Source organism: Homalodisca vitripennis, chromosome 5, assembly GCF_021130785.1.
Source record: "Homalodisca vitripennis isolate AUS2020 chromosome 5, UT_GWSS_2.1, whole genome shotgun sequence".
Taxonomy (NCBI): Eukaryota; Metazoa; Arthropoda; class Insecta; order Hemiptera; family Cicadellidae; genus Homalodisca; species Homalodisca vitripennis.
Genome location: NC_060211.1, coordinates 147,413,324 through 147,429,911, shown reverse-complemented (window position 1 = coordinate 147,429,911; position 16,588 = coordinate 147,413,324). Strand labels below are relative to the sequence as shown.

Here is a 16,588-nt window from a genome sequence, read left to right as displayed (position 1 = left end):
GAAAGCAGTTTGTGATCATAACAAGATTAGCAATACTTACAATTATAACTACGATAGTTTTGAGTTATCATTTGAGAAATTATATCCACAGATAATATAACTATAGAAATATTTAATGCAACACAAAATATTACGTAGTTATATCAATCTAACCCCTTCACTGCTGGTCTATATTGAGTAAGGCCAATTACTCTCTATGAGCTTGTGCACCATAAGGCATCTGCCGCAGTCAACATGGTAATTGAGTGTCCTAAATTTTGTATCCCTGCGTATTACAGTTAATTTTTCATTGTTGAAGTTAATTCAATACAGTTAAATATTGCTTTAGAATACACAAAAGTTTATTAATTGCATAAAATTCAGAACAAGCACCATCTAAAAAATATGTGAAATTACATTAAATAAAAAATATTATACTTTTGAGTTTTGTTGATTACATAGTGGAGTCATGGCCATTCCCATGGTCTAAACATTTTTTGACTGTATATATTGCTTTCTTTCCCTGCTAGCAAAACAACCTCCTCTTAAGTTTTTTACTTCCATATGCTGGAGTTCAGCGGAAAGAACACTGAATGTTTTTTTCTAATGTAGGTGGCAATTACTGCAGTCCTGCCACTTGGTATATTGTCAAGTCCACTAACTTCTAGATCCATGGTGAATGTTCCATGTTAAACTTAGCGTAACAGTGAGGTAATGATAAGGACATCTAACTACAGCTGTCTCAAGGTTAGAAGATCAGTCACCAATTTTTAACTGATCTTTTCTGTTTTACTGGATTTTGTTTGAGGCTGTCGTAAAGTCTAATTCCACATCTTGATTTATTTTCAAAAGTGCATATTTTTTGTGCATGATACCTTTAGATGTACTGACAAATTTAATTGTTCTAAGAGCAAGCAGTGTGGTGTGGTGTTGTGTCGATGATAAACAACAATACAACACCTGTGAGTATCAACATGGATACTCCAGGAATGAAAATAATCCAATACCGATCCTAAAGATTTTTGTTAAGTACACAAATCCTTTTTATTTTCAAACACATCAAGTATTGAAATAGCATCAAATAGATGATTTATATAAGTTAAATATAATATTTAGGTTTTTCAAGCTGTGTCTTTTTTCAATGAACTCGTTAAGTGTCTAAAAGGAATTGCTGACCAGCCAACCAGTACGTGGAGTCTTCAGTTTGGTGAGGCATCTCAATCCTGGCTGAACATTGTGCAGCTTCGTGCCTGTGTAGGAGGGTTTCTTTTCGTACTGGGAGAGATGATGAGCTGGTAGTTGGCAACACATGCTGTGTCATGAAAGTGTCTATTTTGTGTTTATAGATGTAAAATAAAAAAAACTCTAGAGTAAGAAATTTGAGTCATGTGGATTTTGTGTGTGCTATTCCTTGTTTATTTCCAAATGTATGTTTAGTTTTTCACTATTAAAAACAAGAACATTTTCTATATACAGAACAAAGACCAACAAACAACAACAAGAACAAAGGCTAACAGTATTGAACCACAAATTATAATAGGATGTTTCAAAACAATGTTCTGATTAATCCATTTCAGAACACACAAATACACAGAGAAATGGAATGGGAAAAAACTAATACATATCAATAGCAGGCAAACTCCAGATATCACACTTATAACAAAATTAAAAGGGACACTTCGTTTCACTTAGTGAAAAAAACCATGTAAGGAAAACACAAAACTCAAATAAGGGACACAGAAAAGATTACACATTAATACAATTACTACACAGATAGAGTTAATGAGACGGTTAATAAAACCAAACGAATACACAGATAATGAGTTTAAAATTTGAATAGTTAATAGGCATTATCTCGGTTGGATTTTGATGGGAGCGACCGTCTCACAGGTAACCAACTGCTTTCACTGAAAAACAAATATATCCTTCAGTGAATGCAACATTTCCCATTTTAAAGACTGTGCTTGGATGGCTTAAATTTCAAAGCCTTTATGCCGTACAATTACTTAGTTACTTTGTCTATTTAGTAATTAAATAATAATCATGTGTATCACATTTGTGTATTTACTGTCATGATTTGTGTATGTGCTGTTTTGTGTGTCTGATTTTTTTAATGTTACAGGTACAGTGTTTTGTCTGTTTAATTTAATGTATATATATTTATGGAGATAGAAAATGGGCAATTTTTCTATTGTGTAGAGCATTTTTACAGTTTTATTTCCAATGCCCTAACTAAAATAGATAAATAAATAAAATAAGTGTGGTGAATGATGTTATTGGACAATGGAATGGTACATTCCTTATGTTATTATTTTTTTCAATATTTTATTCTAAAATACTGAACCATATATGTATGTTAATCTTTTGAATAAATGATACAGTTTTGAATCATTTTAAGACAGACCAATTTATTTAATAAACTTTTCATATTAAATACAAATTTTCTACAAATGTTCTTTACTAGATTTATGGCAATATGAATATTTTTGTCATATATGAGTTTATTATAGTTTAAGCTCATTAATAAGAAAAATACTTATATGATATATTGAAACAACTGTTATTTTTTTTAAGTATCTGTATTAACTACTAGATGTCTCCTTGTTTTCTGCATACATTTGTAGTTAAATATTATAGCGAGTATATAAAATTGTACATACTGAATATGTATATCTTAAATTACATGCTATTTATTTATAAACTTAATAATGTATAGCAACACAATAAATGTGCTAAATAGATATAAGATGTCAAACGATTTCAGCTCCACATGTGTTAGTAAAAACTTGTTTTAATAAATATTTACAAGTTTTTGTTTAGATTTCCCTTATTAAATAGCTTCAGCTAGAGGAATAAAAACTAAGAGGTCTACTGCTTTGCAAATTAATGTTTATTATGAATAAAGAGTTTTAATTTAATTGAATGTATTTGACTATAGATGGTTTGTTTAAACAGTGTCATCAGCATAGAAAAAAGTTAGAAAAGAGTAAGGTCATTGGTGCTTAGAATAAATAACACAGAACTCAGTTCAGAGCTATGTGGAACACCTTAAGTAGCAGTGATGTTGATGTTTCAGTTACTCTGTTAATTACTTGCTATTTTATCACTACATGATCTAGACAAAGTTGTTATATATTTTTAAATTAAGAAATTACATTGTATTAATATTAAAATAATTGTTAAATATTAAACAATTAGATACCATACTTGCATTTCTGGTGTTCATTCAAACCACCCCTCACTAATGGTGAGCTATAAACAAAAATACAATATGCTTCTGTACTATTCATTATTAGGTCTGATATTTATTTTTGGACCTATGAACTATTCTGCAGAGAACTAATACGTTCATGAATTCTCAATCAGAATATTTGAACCAACACATTAAATATTTACCTACACAAAGATGTAATGGCAAGGATAGAGAACACAAACACTGTCATCAAGAAAGTTTTTTAATAAAAATGTTACAATTCGTAAAGAAACATGTTGGCTAGATCATAAGCTAGTATAAAATAATAGTAAACTAAGAATTTTCAATGGTTAAAAACTAAATTGAAGTCTTCGTTTTGTGTTACCTTACTGAACTCATCTGAAGAAACTAAAAACAGAAGATTCTCGCATGATATGTACCAAGAGCCAAGACACAGCAATGCAAGGTATACAATAAGAAGCCTTGCAATAAAATACTATATGGTAATCTAAAACTACACATCATACGTTGATGAAGAATAATAAACATTTATAAGGAGTATTTAAATGAATGATAAGCAGATTCCAAAATATATAACTTCTTCACTTTGCAGAATTACTAAGATCGTTAATTGAAATGCTGTTGCTGCTTTAACAATTGATACATTGAATTATCCTCAAAGAAAAAGTGAAACTGATACTCTGCCCACCACTGCTTAAACATTGAATATTTCAAAATTCCAATTTACTGATCAAGTTTTTATAGTAGGTAGGCTCCATGTTACAAGTGAGTATTAACCCTTTGATGTGTCTTATCTCATTTATACCCACCTCCTTGTGTTACTTATTTCAAAAACTGGCTGGACTCATTATCATATAATATGTACTCTAGTGTTATGATATACAGGGCTGTACTCAGCTTTGGCGGGCTCCACAAAAGATATTCAGACGGGCCTCTTTATGTACCGCCACCATGCTCCTGTCACCCGGTAGTCGTGTCGTGGGTCCTGGCCCACGGTCCGCTGAGGTCCTGGACCCCAGTAAAAATTGTCCGAAAAAACCAGTCTGAGTATGGGCTTGATGATATGGTATTATAATTTATGTTGTGTATTATTTCTGATATTTAAGGTTTATTATTTTTATAAATAGAGGCCTAGGCCTGTTTCAATTCCTATAAATAGGATCATCATTTAGGCCTACTCTTTGCATCCTCACAATCTAAATCATAAATAGTCACTTCAATTTCAAATTCACTGTCATAATCTGAATGTCTATTATGTCCTGTCAATTTAACAGTCCCTTATTACTTTTTCCAGCCATAAATTTAGAACGACGTAAAATATTTATGTTTAGTCAAATCCAGAGAAACAAGAATCAAACAAAACCGGAATGTAGACTGGCCACTGACAGTAGTCTAGTTCATATAAACACTCAAAATTCTGGATTACACAACAAAAACTAATCACCACATAATTATTTCAATTGTAACACCTGGAAAAAGATGTTCCATCCAAACTAAAATCGATGCAAAGACGATGTAAATATGAATGGAACAATTCAATAACCGGCCAGGTGATTCATGAGCAACGGCAACGTCAGCAGCTCTCAGCTGGATGGAGACAGAGGTTGACAGAATACATAGATGAAATACATTGAATTTACTTACGTGTATCAGTACTAGAAATCAATTACTCATTTAATTCAGAACAATTTAGTATGCAATCCAAATAATTACTACGAAAATGTACAAAATTCTATCGAAGGTTACAGAACATAACCAAGTATGTCAAAACGCACAGAAAGCTGTGTACGTAATGGGTGAGTCAAAACTCATCAAAGGGTTAAATTATTTGACGAAAAAAAAAAAAAAAACAAAATGAAAATCAATTTTTGCATATTCTCAAAAACAAAAGAGTCTGTCTTCAAACCTAGTACTCTTTTTTTAGATATTGTTCATAAATTTAAATATGTAAAAACAAATAATTATGGTACAAATAAAACATATCCATCTAAATAATAATCTTGAAGATAGGTATACAAAGGATAATTAAAACTAAACCATATCATGAGAAGAAATGAGAGAGGAAAAAAAGAAAATACTAAACAAATGGAGGTGGCACTAATTCTGCCACGAGCAAGTTGCTTTAAATTATATTTTCAAATCGTATGGAAAATAAATTGGTAATCTTATTCTGACAATAACAATTTAGGCTTTTATATTATCCATAATATCAACATTTTAATAAAACAGAGAAAAATAAAAATAGTAGATATTATACCTTTGAACTTTCTATAATAGATTGTAGTTACTGTATATACCATAAAGAAAAATACTTCACTTTGAACATAAATAAAAATGCTTCTTGTATTACGACTGGATAATAAAATTAAAATATATATAAATACAAAGTATAAATCGATGTAGTGGCAGACATAAACTAATAAATAACAACTAAAGAGTAATAACAAAAAGTAAACTAGAATAAACTAAAATGACTAAAACTTACAGCTAAAACAATGAGTCCAGTATGGTAAATTGTGAAAATAACACTTTTTAAGTACATTAGATACATGGGTCACAGGAATGTCTGAGAGGATGTTCGCAAAGAAAAACAATTTGTCTCACACAAATATATTAACACGTCTTAACATTTTTTCTAATGTAAATTGAAGATTAGATTTATGACAGCTACAAAACACAAATATCACTCAAAGGTGGAAAATAAGTTTAACGTTTTTTGGAAACAACGCTTACAAGTGTGTTACGAAAAGGGTTTTCTTTGCAGTTTTTAAGTACAGAGATGTGACATTAAGGCATTGAATATTGTCAAGTTACAACCGTAATGGTTTTAAAAATAGAAATAAGGTTAAGTCTAGTCAGCACAAAATCTCACCCATTCTTTGCTTAGATGAAGGTAACTGTTAAAGGTTTTTATTGAGTCATTTTTGTTTCTTTTCTTATAAATATACAAATAAATTCATGACTTTATGTCTTTGAAAACAAATTTCAAATAAATAAAGTAAAATTACGCATTATTAGAATTAAATTAATTAGTCAGTCGTTAATTATATACAATGTTTATCTAGATAACCATGTGTAAAAGTGTAAATGTAACCATGTTTTAGCTATTTCTTGTGATATAATTTAATAAAAGCTGAATAAATACATGTAATTTATGGCATACATTGTCTTAAAAGGGGGAGACACATTAGGTAACTGGCAAAAACACTGAAAATAAAAATATCAAGTTTCAATGTTTTTTAAAGTTTCAACTGTCTACCAGGTTTAAATTTTTAAATACGTCAAAATATACTAAAAACATTTAAAATATCTGATTTAGAAATAAAATTTAATTTAATTAATTTCAAGTTAAAAAAATCTTTAGGATTTTTTACAAATACCTTAGAAAATTGTAATTTTTAACTCAACAAATAGTTAAGTAAATGCAATATTATTGTAAGTAAAAGTGCTGTTTCTAACAAACTTCCATATAACAATCTATGAGCCCTTATCATGTAAACAGATTTTTTAGTGTTACTCAAGAGGAGAATTTCGCCCATGTCCCTCTTGGAAATATAATAAAAATGAAAAACTGTTCCTATCATTCCTAATGAAAGATAACAAGGCCACAAACTGCTTTTCAGTTATTAAATTGAGAACTGTTTTCTAGAAATAATATTTCTCTCTATAACTTTTTACTTTTTGACAAAAAACTACATTTTCTAAGGTATTTAGGTGTAAAAAAATAGCAAGAAGTTTCAATTATGTAAATTTTTCGACACAATTAAACACCCCTTTTTTAATACACATACAGGATATAAAAAATTGTGAGTCAAAAGTATTATTCAGTTTTCTTAACCTTTTTAGATTACTGATTCATAAATTAAGTCAATAAGTGCAGAAAACGCTGAGGCCGACTTCACATTTTTTTTTAATACACTGTTTTCATATAATTATACTGACTATAAAAGCGTCAGTTTGTTGATTTTAAAATTTATAAAAGATGCATGTTATTCAGTTCCGCTGATCTGTGAATGTTCAGCAGCTAGTGTTCTCTTGTGTATGGTTGTAAATGTTAACGGGTTTTTTTTTTAATTTACCATTATTTAATTGATTTATTGTTAGCTATAATAAATCATAGTAATGAAGTAAACTAAAAACTGATGATATATCAAGTGTTGTAGATAAGTATATTCAGAATATATTTCACGCTAATTGGTTATACTTTTCTTCTTCTTTCCGTTGTATAATTTTAAGATTGGACAAATTATTTTATGTATATTTAAGTGCATTTTATAATGAACTCCAAATGAGTATACATACAAAAAATCCAAAGAAAGGAAGTTTGATCCATCTGATGACCAGACTATCGAATAAAATCTTCGTACTCACGTTAGCCAATGGCCCTATATTTTTAAAAAAGACCTTGAATAAATTACTGTGCAAAGGATAAAACTTAATCATAAATGGAGTGAAGATGACAAACAAGAGCTACTGGACTAAGTAGCAGAGATGAAACATCCTGTGAGACAGGACAGGGAGGTCAGGGAGAAGTACTGTGAGCTTGTTGGTAGAGGGCCAGTGAAGCCTTTCCATACTTCAGAGCATTCTCTGGTTCACCCTAGAATAACCAACAATTACCGGAATGAACACAGGAACACAACTTATCAAACATATGCTATGTTAACCGGATAATAGTTAAACATACTTAATTGTTCTCCAAAGAAAAAAATTATGTATGGTGCAGAAAACCTTGTATTGCAGTAAATTTCTTAGCACCTCCTTCATGGTCAAAGGGTTTAAATTTCAAATCATCTGATAGATTGTTACCCATCTTTACAGCCAAATAACCACATATACCTAACTGAAAATAGCTTTTCTGTGGACTGGCTGTATATAATTTTCTGTAGTTCCATGAACATCACTTTGTTTTGGGGGATATTTGGTCAAACAGTACAGGATGGTTTCCAGGACGTAGATGGAAGAAACTATCAGTAAGCTCGGATAACTCTTTGCACTCACATGTCCTCTAGCTTGGAAGACCATTATGTGTGGCAATGGCAATTTTTTGTGTCAGAACGGAAAATTGTGATCACGTCCCTCAGCCAGCCAATTGTCACTTAGTGGCCCTTTGCGATCTTCCAGTTCAGCTTGACAGGCCACTACATGTGGCCTAATACGTGTGAACTACTTTATTATGCTATTATAACTTTCAATCCTTATCCAGGTGTGACTGCAAAGTGCTGTAATCTCTTATCCTAATAAGGAAATAAATGAACATTTCATTATATGAAGCGCATACAATAGCAGAAGTTGTTTCTTATCTGAGTTTCAGTACCACTGTTTCTGTTGTAGCATATCCTATCGATTTAAGAGATACTAGTGCATTTCGTGGAGCAAGACATCAAAATATTGAAATAAGTTTATATTCTGTTCATATAAGAGATCTACTTGGCACTAATTGGATTTTTCTCTTGCAAATAAAAACTCCTTTTAAATTAGGTAAAACCATAACATAAAACTACATACTACTTGATATGTTTCTAACACAAGAATTAATAACCAATAAACAAAATTTGAAACTTAAAGCTAGGAAACACTGCAAGTGTTTCAGAATCACATTTAAATCCTAGTCAGTACGTGGTTGTGCAATTGCTGTGTCGGTGGCCTGCCGAGCTGAGAGGATAACTGTGATCTCACTAGAACTCTGCAAGTCATTAAAGGCCATACTTAGTGATCTGCTGAGGCCAAAGGGTTAATATTCTCTGCAATTGTCTGTCACCTAAACTTGCCATAATTCTAAATACGTTTTCTCGCATTCTCTTTTTCTGTCTGTATGTAAATACTCCCGTCAGTTTCTGTTTTGGATAGATTTTAGCTGTCGTCAGTATGGAAGGCTATGAAATTCGACTGGAGTTCCTCTAGATCGTTCTAAAATAGTTTTAAGTATTACTGAAATGAGCTATTCAATCAAATACACGCACAAAGCTGCATGCAAATTTTGGGCGAATCCGCGGCTATGTATTAGTATAATTATAATACTGACTGCCTTTATTGGTTTAAAGACAGATAAATGTATCTATCTCTTAACTATTCCACTTCAACACCCACAAAATTAACACAGCTGATGATCATTACCTTTTTTGGAGAAATTCCTCTATAGATTTCATGAAAATTATGTCAGGGTCTGAGGGTTTGATACAATTGAAACTAATACTAATGGGGGCAAGTGTAGTACTCACCAGAGCCAGGTATGTGTGGAACAGCACCATGTGAGCATTGATAGAGCGAGGAGACACTTGGAGAGCCAAACTGGCCAACAAGAGAGCCTCGTGACGGTGACCCAACCTGTAACACACCAATGGTATCACTATGTATCGTGTTTTTATTTAAAACTGGTGAGGCTACTTCACTTTTGCTTCCTTCCCTCACAGTGTCAGGAAAAAAGAATGCAATGATAAAAAAGTTATATTAGTTTTAAAAAAAAAATCCATTTTAAGGTCTCCCAAGTATTTCACACTAGACTGGCTTCAACCATCTATAGCAAAAAATCTTTCACCAGTGCCAATTTCAGAAATTTTCAAAATTACATTACTTTTAGCAAATTAGAAAAATAAAATTAAAAGAATTTAATTTATTACTATCAATTGTTATAGTATACTAAAGTAAGTGAAATCTAAAGAACACTGATAAATTTAATCGATTATTAAACTGAGCCTGATAACTAAACTGCACTGGATGTATATATTTCATAATTTTAAAATTTATTTTACATTTCAGCTAATTAAAAAATATACTTGTGGCTATATCAAGTGACAAACAGCATTTTCTTAGTTTTTGAAAAATACTATTGTTCCACAAAAAACTCTGTCACTGAGCAGTTTTTATCACTACCAGTAGGAAAGTCCATCAGTATAACTGGTATCAAATGTGACCAAAAAACAAAATATTTTAGCCAAATCGGTACATAAATATAGTTAGTGAACACAGAAATTTAGATTTTTGATTATTTCCAAATTTGCTAGGCAAACACACTGATTTCAATATGCAAAATCAAATATTTCAGGTGGAATTGATCCATTTGTTAAAAGATTAAGTGGATTAGGAAGAGAAAGCTGTAGGTATCTTAGTGGACTAGACCATTTTGATAATGAATCTCACAATAATATTTTGAAGCATTCTAAAATAATTAGATATATCTATACATAAAAATTAAATGGCGTTTGATAGTCTCACATAAACTTGAGAACGGATGGACCGATTTGGCTAATTTTGGTTTTGAAATATTTGTAGAAATATAAGGCAGGTTTAAAAGGTGAGAAACAATGGAAAAGTGTCTATAATTTGATAATTCTGGAAAACAATTATTATGTTTACGGCATGTAATCTTAAGTTAACTGACCCTAAACAGTTGTTGACACTTTCAGCTGAAGTTCACCAAAGTGGCAAAAACATTTGTTTATATTTCAGTTTTAGAAAATATTAAATAATGATATAGTGCTTGATCAGTAGTGTTATGCAGATTTCAAAGACAAAGTTACTATCTAATTTTTATTTTAGATTGCACCAGTGACGAATAAACCATCTAATGCATTGAAAATAATATTTCAGCAGTGTTCTAAAACCTACCTTGATGAACAACGCTGTGAATGTTTTTGCACATAAGGTTACTGAAACTGGTTGTCTCGATTTAAAATTTTACTGTAGTTAAAGGAAAAGCAAAGGGATGGCACACTCTTTCCCTTATAATAGAAACAGAATACAAGCGACGGAAGTAGATGCATTTTGACTAAAGTAGTCTTTTTAAGCTTTTGTATTCACATTTTGCCTTGATCGGGATAAAAATCAGTATTACTTATAGCACCATCAGACTGAAAATAAACGCATTTAAATATAAGTTGGATTTCAAAACCCATATATGTGTTTATTTTCTTGGTGAGTTCAACAACATAAACTCAACTATGGAACGTAAACAAATTAGAGTGGAAGTGAATTTAATCGTTCGTATACGACTTTTTTGGTCCATAGTAACTTTTTAGTCATACATTTTCTCTATCGGAACAAAAAAAACAAAACATCACTATGGCGCTTGAAATATCATAGACAGAAATTAACTTAAGAAAGCCAAAAGTAGCTTTTTAATCACAGTTGGTTTTTCTTGATCATCAAACTCAACTAAGGCACTTGAAATACCTTGGATAGAAAATTAATCTAAACAGACAGAAGTTACCACCACTGTTTGGTCAAATTAGGTATATGAGACTTATGTGTATATACTTATTTATTCATACAACAAAACCTAAAATAGGATCGGTCAAAATTGTATTTAAGTTTTTAATCCCTCAACCATGGATACTGAAATGATATGTAACTGATATATCTACTTCAGTTTAAAAAAATTGTAGGGCTCCACCATATTACATCATTCATGCTTTCACTAAGAATATGCTATGGCCTTAGATTTTGAAAATTCCATGTCAAGCCGCAAGCAACTGCTACTCTGTAATAAAAAACGAAACTGATTTTAATGTTATTTTATAAAAAGATAAGAAATATAAATTCCTAATTTTGTTCCTTCAAGTGGTTGCAGTTATATATTAAGTTTTCTTAAAGATTCAGACAGTTGTTCAACATGGAGTAACTCAGGAGGTGACCCTGGGTACATCAAAAACCGATGTATTACTTAAATATGGGCAACCCAACGGATGTCCAGGAGTGGCACATCATTAACAGCAATTTTGAGATATTGGGGTAAAAACAGCTGGTCCATATGTATTGTTTACTGCGGAGGATAACTGTTTGAGTGGGTGAGGCTCCCAATAAAGGCTTTTTCAAATCTAAATAAAAGGATTATTCAGTTCTCCTGTCCACCTTTGACTGGATGAAGCTGGAAAACAGCTAGGCCTTCCCTTCCAAGACGTAAAACTGATAAAGAGCCTGATATTCCTCCTCATGGGATCTTGACAAGCGGTGAGGCCTACTCCCAACCTTACCCATCCTGAACATCTTGTCACCCGGAAGCAGTGCTAAGGTCTTTTTAAGACAAGTGCAATGAGGAGTTTCCTCATCTTCTTAGCCTAAGTGAACATAACATTACATACATTAAGTCAATGCTGCTGAAGGGTGCAAAGCAGTTTTAGACAGTTCTATGGCTTATCTGACACAAAATCTATATGCCGGTGTGAGTAGCCTTCTTTGGTGTTATTTGCCTTGAAAATTCAGCCAGGTGAAATTTCAGGTGATGGTCTGTTAAGTATTTCTACAGCAGCAGAGTATTTTTAAATGATTAAATATTTTGAAGCATTACTACTTTTAAAAGTTAGCTTTAACTTCTAAAATTTTTTAAAAAATATGTTGGTTCTTTTAAGCCATATTTTGCCTCATAGACACACAAGCTAGTGCAAGGGCTTTGTCAAAACAAAATAAAGGGCGAGACTGACAGTACAAGTCAACCACATTGACAAAAAGGTCAGAATTTAGACCTTAGGTACCTCCTACTCAGACTCAAGTTTCAAAATCAAGTTTGGATTTTTAAAACTGATTTTAGTACATGTCTAAATGTTGCTAAAATACATGGACAGGATACTCACGTGAGCAACATGTGTGCTACATGATGTAGTGGAATGTCTCGGAGGTCAGCAGGAGCCTTGTGCACCGCGGCTTGCAGGCAAGAGACCATCTGATGAGTGTCACCCACCCGTCGCCAGTAGATGGCAGCAGCAGTCTCTAGAAGCCACGCAGAGGAAGGATCGTGTCTCGACTTGTCCTGTACCACAAACATCTTTAACTTAATTATAAATATAAATTCTAAATCAGGAATTAAAGTAAATTTACTGTTTTAACAAAAGATAAATTGAAATTATTTTACACAATAAGTAATAAAGCCCAATTCGTTAACCTGTTCCAAAGTGTGATTTACTCACAAATATCAGTCAAGTATTATTTACACATTTACATCTTCAACAACGGCAGGTTTTAAGCTTACTAGCCATTCAACAACTGTCAGTAGGATAAATTATGATGCACATAAGGACAGAGAAGGAGCAGGAGGATGTTGTAACACACTCATGATAGGCAACTAGGCCTACAAAAAGTATACATTTCAAGCGTTATATCTTCCACAATGCACCTTTCATTGTAGTATATTAGTTTTGTAATGTATTTTTACAATGTTTTTGAAGCTAGAATTTCCTGGAAAATTTTAGAAACAACACACAATTATTACTAATGATGGTTTTAATTTTTATAATTTAAATCATTCAAATGTAAAAGAAAACATCCATATGCCTAATGTTTGAAAAACCACTGAAATCAACAACACGTGATTTTAACTAACTCTTAATCATTAATAATTCCAAAACTAACACTGTTGTATGCAACTACACTTGTACAGTAATACTTAAATAGTATAAATGATTAGAATGAAACCTGCACAAAAGGGGGGTTTCAAGCTGAACAGGCTATATGTGCTGTACCTTCTGATGGATATTTATGTATCAACTGATACAAATATTTGTGTATTTATTACTACTGTTAGTTCCTCACACCAAAAAAGGAACTGGTGGTAGAGATCTGCAGTAATAATCAGATAACATTGGCTCACACAACACATTTACAACATTCAGGCTTTAAATGAAATATATTAATTGTTTTCCCAAAAATTGTTATAAATATTGTGTAGATTATTGTTCTGAATTGAGTCCAAATTAATGGCCTTAAGTACAATAGACTTTCTCTGAGTGAAGTGCTTACATTTTTTAACATAAAAGATAAAGTAGGTAATGATGTCAGAGGAAGATGGCAGATAGGTCTGTAGGAGTGACAACACAGTCCAACACAGAGATTAGAACATGGAGCAACCTAGGCTCAAATCTCATATGGTAAAACTTGTCCGAGGATAGTTTTATCTGTGGTACCCGATGGAGAAGATGTTCATTGCCTTGAGTGCGTGTGAGAGATGGGTGGAGAAGTTTGCCAGGGTGACTTCACTATCCATCAGTAAAGAGTGGAACACTGTGTGTAGTCTGGGCTCAGGAGCCATATGATGAAACTTGTCCGAGGATAGTTTTATCTGTGGTACCCGATGGAGTAGATTTTCATTGCCTTGAGTGCGTGTGGGAGATGGGTGGAGAAGTTTGCCAGGGTGACTTCACTATCCATCAGTAAAGAGTGGAACACTGTGTGTAGTCTGGGCTCAGGAGCCATATGATGAAACTTGTCCGAGGATAGTTTTATCTGTGGTACCCGATGGAGAAGATGTTCATTGCCTTGAGTGCGTGTGAGAGATGGGTGGAGAAGTTTGCCAGGGTGACTTCACTATCCATCAGTAAAGAGTGGAACACTGTGTGTAGTCTGGGCTCAGGAGCCATATGATGAAACTTGTCCGAGGATAGTTTTATCTGTGGTACCCGATGGAGTAATGTTCATTACCTTGAGTGCATGTCAGAGATGGGCAGAGAAGTCTGCCAGGGTGACCTCACTATCCATCAGTAAAGAGTGGAACACTGTGTGTAGTCTGGGCTCAGGAGCCATATGATGAAACTTGTCTGAGGTTAGTTTTATCTGTGGTATCCGGTGGAGAAGATGTTCATTACCTTGAGTGCGTGTGAGAGATGGGCAGAGAAGTCTGTCAGGGTGACCTCACTATCCAGCAGTAAAGAGTGGAACACTGTGTGTAGTCTGGGCTCAGGAGCCATGTGATGAAACTTGTCTGAGGTTAGTTTTATCTGTGGTATCCGGTGGAGAAGATGTTCATTACCTTGAGTGCGTGTGTGAGAGATGGGCAGGGAAGTCTGTCAGGGTGACCTCACTATCCAGCAGTAAAGAGTGGAACACTGTGTGTAGTCTGGGCTCAGGAGCCATATGATGAAACTTGTCTGAGGTTAGTTTTATCTGTGGTATCCGGTGGAGAAGATGTTCATTACCTTGAGTGCGTGTGAGAGATGGGCAGAGAAGTCTGTCAGGGTGACTTCACTATCCATCAGTAAACAGTGGAACACTGTGTGTAGTCTGGGCTCAGGAGCCATGTGATGAAACTTGTCTGAGGATAGTTTTATCTGTGGTATCCGGTGGAGAAGATGTTCATTACCTTGAGTGCGTGTGAGAGATGGGCGGAGAAGTCTGTCAGGGTGACCTCACTATCCAGCAGTAAAGAGTGGAACACTGTGTGTAGTCTGGGCTCAGGTGCCATGTGATGAAACTTATCGGGAGACAGTTCTGTCAGAGGGCCAGGTACGCTGGCGCACTGTGGTACCTCTCTGTAAATACAATTTTTATTCTTAAATGCACATTTAATTTTTGAATGAAAATGTTCAATCTATTTTTGCAAGCTACCTATGAATATTAAAATGACCTTTTTTACAATTAATTTGACTAATCAGAATCATTACGTTCAATTTGTAACCCATCTAGATGTACTTGATTCTGTAAAAATATATTTAACAGTATAAATTTGCTTTACAGTAAATAAAGGGATAAATATAATTCATCATTGGCTTCTTCTTTATTCATGGGATAGTTTGGCATGATTTATAAATTTATAATGTTGCCATAGTGGAACATGATTAGTTAATCTCTGGAGTGAAGTGCGCAACCCACGTCTCATCACCAGTCACAATGTGACTTAAAAACTCATCACTATCCTAGTGATAGCGCTCTAAAAAGGGCAAAGAATTTGCCATACGCTTTGCTTTATGATCTTCTGTTAACATTTTTGGCATCCATTTTGCAGCACATATTTTTTTGTAACAAAGTGTATTAATAACAATATTATTAACTACAGAACTTGAAACTACGGATGATGTTCGTCAATAGTGAATCGCCTGTTTTGGCAAATTTCCTCATCAGCTTTTTGTGTTGTCTTCATTCATGATAATAGGCCGTCCAGATTATTCTTCATCATGAACATTTGTCCTTCCTTCATTAAAAATCCTACATCATTTTCGCACATTTCAATAGTTCATTCCACCCTCACTATAAACATCAACAAGATGCTGGTGAATTTCAGCAGGACGAACTGTTTTTGTATTTAAAAGCCGAATTACTGAGTGCACTTTACAATCGGCAAGACTAATGATTGACATGGCAACAAACAAAGTAGTATAACCATACAACTAATACCAGCAGAGAAATGAGACTTAATGGCAGAGACGTGAGACTTAATGGCTGCTTAGTGCGGGACTGGCCAAGAGTGGCTGATGTAGAATGAGTAAGCATGACCCTCAAATTAGATTTGACTTGACAAGCTTTCTTAGGTCTTGGAAAGCCTTTTGATATGCTCTAGCTCAGCTGGCAATGAATAACATAGTAGCATTCATAGAAATGAAAAAGCAGACATCCTCGCCAAAAAGGGAGCGTAATCCATAATGGTGGGGCCTGAGCCAGGTTGCGGGATAGTATTTCCAACAGTAAAGCTCT

The 16,588-nt window shown here is 33.3% G+C and overlaps 1 protein-coding gene across 3 annotated transcripts in view; it reads right to left on the bottom strand.

Annotated features, from left to right (window-relative positions):
- Positions 1-3,416: 3,416 nt before the first annotated feature.
- The window catches only part of LOC124362997 (tetratricopeptide repeat protein 17), a 50,765-nt gene continuing 37,593 nt past the window's right edge, over positions 3,417-16,588 (bottom strand). For all 3 annotated transcript variants that reach the window (XM_046818031.1, XM_046818032.1, XM_046818033.1), the window contains 4 exons: positions 15,261-15,429; positions 12,763-12,938; positions 9,415-9,520; positions 3,417-7,793 (listed from right to left, as the gene is read on the bottom strand). In XM_046818031.1, the coding sequence (XP_046673987.1) occupies positions 7,716-7,793; positions 9,415-9,520; positions 12,763-12,938; positions 15,261-15,429 (529 nt within the window). In that variant the 3' untranslated portion in view covers positions 3,417-7,715. The remainder of the gene's footprint in view (positions 7,794-9,414; positions 9,521-12,762; positions 12,939-15,260; positions 15,430-16,588) is intronic.